The sequence below is a fragment of the Garra rufa genome, chromosome 6 (genome assembly GCF_049309525.1).
Source record: "Garra rufa chromosome 6, GarRuf1.0, whole genome shotgun sequence".
NCBI classification, from domain to species: Eukaryota; Metazoa; Chordata; class Actinopteri; order Cypriniformes; family Cyprinidae; genus Garra; species Garra rufa.
In genome coordinates this window covers 54,400,326-54,404,705 of record NC_133366.1, presented here as the reverse complement: position 1 = coordinate 54,404,705, position 4,380 = coordinate 54,400,326, and the positions used below count along the sequence as shown (strand labels likewise).

The 4,380-nt window shown below is 38.3% G+C and overlaps 1 protein-coding gene across 1 annotated transcript in view; it reads left to right on the top strand.

Moving 5' to 3' along the window:
• The first annotated feature begins 1,585 nt into the window (after positions 1-1,585).
• The window catches only part of hemk2 (HemK methyltransferase 2, ETF1 glutamine and histone H4 lysine), a 5,377-nt gene continuing 2,582 nt past the window's right edge, over positions 1,586-4,380 (top strand). The window contains exons 1-4 of the mRNA XM_073842707.1: positions 1,586-1,649; positions 3,911-4,056; positions 4,125-4,211; positions 4,288-4,378. Coding sequence (XP_073698808.1) covers positions 3,926-4,056; positions 4,125-4,211; positions 4,288-4,378 — 309 coding nt within the window. The 5' untranslated portion in view covers positions 1,586-1,649; positions 3,911-3,925. The remainder of the gene's footprint in view (positions 1,650-3,910; positions 4,057-4,124; positions 4,212-4,287; positions 4,379-4,380) is intronic.

Here is a 4,380-nt window from a genome sequence, read left to right as displayed (position 1 = left end):
AACTATGCATATTACTAATCAAAAATTACATTTTGATATATTTACAGTAGGAATTTTACAAAAAATCTTCATGGAACATTATCTTTACTTAATTTCCTGATTTTTGGCATAAAAGAAAAATCAATAATTTTGACCCATGATATGTATTTTTGGCTATTGCTACAAACATACCCCAGCGACTTAAGACTGGTTTTGCGCTCCAGGGTCACATATGTAAATGATGTATAAATAATGTTTTTGTGCATTACATTACTAAAGACCTGATTAGTCTGAATGAACGTTGTATTAATGTTACTAAGAATGTTTGTTCATAACCTTGCCAGAACCTTAGCCAAAGTTCTAAAAACATTTCCTGTTGGCTGGGGATAAGTTATTGTCATTTTGCAATCCTATGCACAATATACATATACATCAAATTATCAGCATCTTGACCTTGTTTTTCCCTGCTGTCTGTGACCCGTGAGCTGTTTTTGGGTCATGATACACTTGTGGAGGAAAGTGCTGTATGCTTTTAAAGTACATTTCCAGTGAAATGTGTCCATTTCTGCAGTGTTTCCTTCACCAGCGTCTCAGCTGAGTTTAGTGTCAGGTATTAATTCTCGATCTGTATTTGTTTAACACCTGGAGCTGAAGGCGTGAATGAAATAGGAGCCATCTGAAGGTGTTTTGTACGCTGTTGATTTATAGCACACAGTGCGAGTGTTTTTCTTATGGCTGGATTTACATGCAACAGCACCTGGACGTATTTTTGCACCAGTCCTGCTTCTGCAGAGTCCGATTATTTACTTTAACCGTGCATTAAGTATGATCCAGAATGAAGATTCAAGTGATATTGACTGATATTGGCATGAATCTTGCCAAACAGTGCATTCAAAACTTCAACTTGGAGTAAAAATCAAGAGCCTAAAAGAAAAACACACACAGAGCAATGCTGCCCTCTATTGAGAGTTTTAAAAATTATCCTTATTTCTCCTCATTCTATCTATCGGTCATCTCCATTCAAGTTTCCATCACTCACTTGGTCGACATTTTCAGAGTGACAGCTTCAGACTCCGCCCTCTGCGGGCCCCTATCCTGGTCCACGTGGCCCCTGTAAAGCTGTGGCCTTTTTGCAGATCCAGGAATGTCTAAATTAAAGCAAGTCGTTTGCCGTATCACTCGCTGCATGCAAAAATTACATGTTTTATTGCTTGTCTTTTATGAGTCCCTCTTGTATCTATAATTGAGAGTCTGCAGGGCTGTTAATAAGTAAAACAGCACATGGACGCTCTAACCAGGGCCATCTGGAGGGGCTCACGTTTGCACGGACAAAATAAAAGTACTTTTTTTCTAGCATATACTTCGGTAGAGATATATAAATGACAATATATGTATAAAACTGCACATGCAAGAACTGCAGACTAAAAAAAACTATTTTAGGTTGATTTCCCGTCACCATAAAGCATACATTATCGATCATAACTTATTTTCATAATATTTCAGTTATGATTCACATTGCCTTCATACAAAATATCGACCTGGGGGTCATCGAATAGGAGTCCATGTTGAAAAACTACAACTCCCATAATGCACTTGTGACTAATACGGAAGTGCTGCATTCCGAGTCCACGAGTGTTGTGTTTGAAAATCATGCGCTTGGAGCAAACAGGGTAAGAAACACCTTCATTATCATGTATAGTATAACGTTTAAAATACATGTCTATATCAAAAAAGTTAAAAAATAATACAAATAACTATTACGAGTGCGCGTCAATCCCTTCTTTATAAACAAAGTGGTAGTACCATAGTATTTCGACACATACCACGGTACCAAATGCTTACAGGATTCACAGCAAAGAACTTAAATATGTTGTAGTATTATTATAGTACTATGCCCACTATGCTCTTTTTGGTTCTGTTTATCATGAAAATGTCACGTTACATTACCGTGATGATTATTATTATTGTGTTATGTACTGTGAGATATATTGAAAGTGCCATAAACTGTGGTATTAACATAAAATATACAATGTCATGGTAAAGTACTTTCTATAATGAACGCCTGAAGGTTTTTGTTGAATGTTTTCTTATTTAAAACTACCATGCTATATGAAGTACCATAGTTTGTTCCAACGAAAATAAATAAATAATACATAAAAATATTTAGCTTAAAAGTTTAACAAAAGTTTAGTGATGAAAGCCAAAATATTAAATGGCATGGATGAATATTTACTAAGTAATCCAGTATTTTGTAGAGGGGGACAAAATGGCAATTTTCACCTGAGATTCAGAACCAAATTACAGGGGGATAAAAATGACTTCAGATTCAAAAAGATGGCAGCATCATAATGTTATTTTTACATAGAGATTGGTAGGTATGTTAGTAAAAGCTGATGACTTTAGCCATCTTTGTTGATTATGTGCCAGTGTTGACCATTATTTTTTCTTCAGACATTGTTCTTTAAATAAAATAAGTATCAGCTGTATATAAAGAGACCAACATTTGGTTTTCAGCCACTGAAAATGGGTAACATTCAACAATCTGGACATGGAGCCTCATTGAGATCCCAATATCTCTTGGACTGAATGATGTAGGGCCTTGACAATTAATATTCCAGAAGAAAAGTTTATTAAGAACTAAAATCTAAAATCATATTGCAATATGTTTAATACTTCTTGAGTTATAGGCACGTAAACTTTGGAAAAACAATATTCATGGCATTCAGACTGGTTTGTTTAATGCAGTTGTTTTGACAGAAGGAAACGAGATACATCTCCAGTTTTAACATTGTTTGTTCTTTCAGACATTCCTCTTTACAATAAAAGTAGTATCGTATTTTTTCAAACTGACCCACATATGGTTTTTGACCACTGAGAGTGTGTACATTTTAACGATTTACTCCTGGAGCCATATTGAAGTTCCAATATCTCTGGAACCGAATCTCATAGGGCATTAAAAATAAAGATGCCAAAAGGAAAGTTTGTTAAGAGCCAGTATTATAAAGGAGATTAAAATATCTTTAATATTTCTTGAGTTACAGACATGCAAACTTTGGAGAAAAATGCGAAAAGTGCTGTTTCGCCATTTTTGAAGGGTCACCATTGGCACATAATGCAGCAAAGATTGGTAAAGTCAACAGATTTTACTAACAGAGCTACCAATGTCTCTGTAAAAACAACATTATGATGCTGCCATCTTTCTAAAGTCATTTTACCCCCCTGTAATTTGGCTCTGAATCTCAGGTGATAAATTTAATGTGATTTTGACCTCCCTCTACAAAATAGTGGATTACTCAGTAAATATTCGTCCATGACATTTCATATATTGGCTTTCATCACTATACATGTCTATCTTTCTTCAGAAGAAATATTAGCAAAATCAAAATTTGAGCCGGGGACCTCTGGTTGAGTTGACACTGAAATATAGTACCATAGTTTTACCATCACTGTACCATGGTATCAGCACAGTATGTTTTGCAGCCGCTAACCGAATGTGACTGCAGGACTTGATTATGTTGGCTGTATGAAAGGACAGAAATGATCAGCGGCGTTGTTCCAGATGTTTGGAATCATGTTTATGTGACGGAGCGATGCGTGTTCAGACGGATGCAGCTGCATTTATAGACTTCATTAAGACACTGTAAACTTCTCCTCTCTTAATCTGCTTGTTTTCAGAGCAGATTTTACACGCTCGGGGCTTTTAACGTTCACACCATCGAGCGCTCCCCCGTGCCAGAGCTCAAAAAATAAATCCATAAAAGCCCAAATCAAGCCGCTTGCGTGTGAAACGACACTTAAAACCAGATTGCGGCCGCTTCGCCAGCGCGTGAGGCACATAAAATCTATTCAGAAACGTCTGACCACCCAACCAGCAGAACTGGACCTTATTTGTGAACTCTATTAATAACTTGCATTGGTTTTTTCCCATTAGACCCGGCTGCCGCTCATGTACCCGACGCCTCTGTACGCTCCGGCCGGCCGCGACGGCGCTTTCGCAGACGTGTACGAACCCGCAGAGGACTCATTTCTGCTGATCGACTCTCTGGAGAAAGATGCTGATTGGCTGAAGGAGAGCAGGTGATGAATGTGATTGGCTGTTGACTCTCTGTGTGTCTCTGATTTGCTGACAGCTCTTATGTTTTCAGGCCATCCGTGTGTTTGGAGGTGGGCAGCGGGTCTGGGGTCATCTCGGCCTTCCTGGCGTCTGTGGTCGGGCCTGAAGCGTTGTATCTGTGAGTATAGAAGAAACACATCAGCTCATGACTGTTTGCACAAATGAAGGTCATTGGTTGTGTGTTTGTTCTGCAGCTGCACTGATGTGAATCCAGCGGCTGCGCAGTGCACACTGCAGACGTCTCTCTGTAATCATCTGCAGCTGCAGCCAGTCATCACCGACCTGGT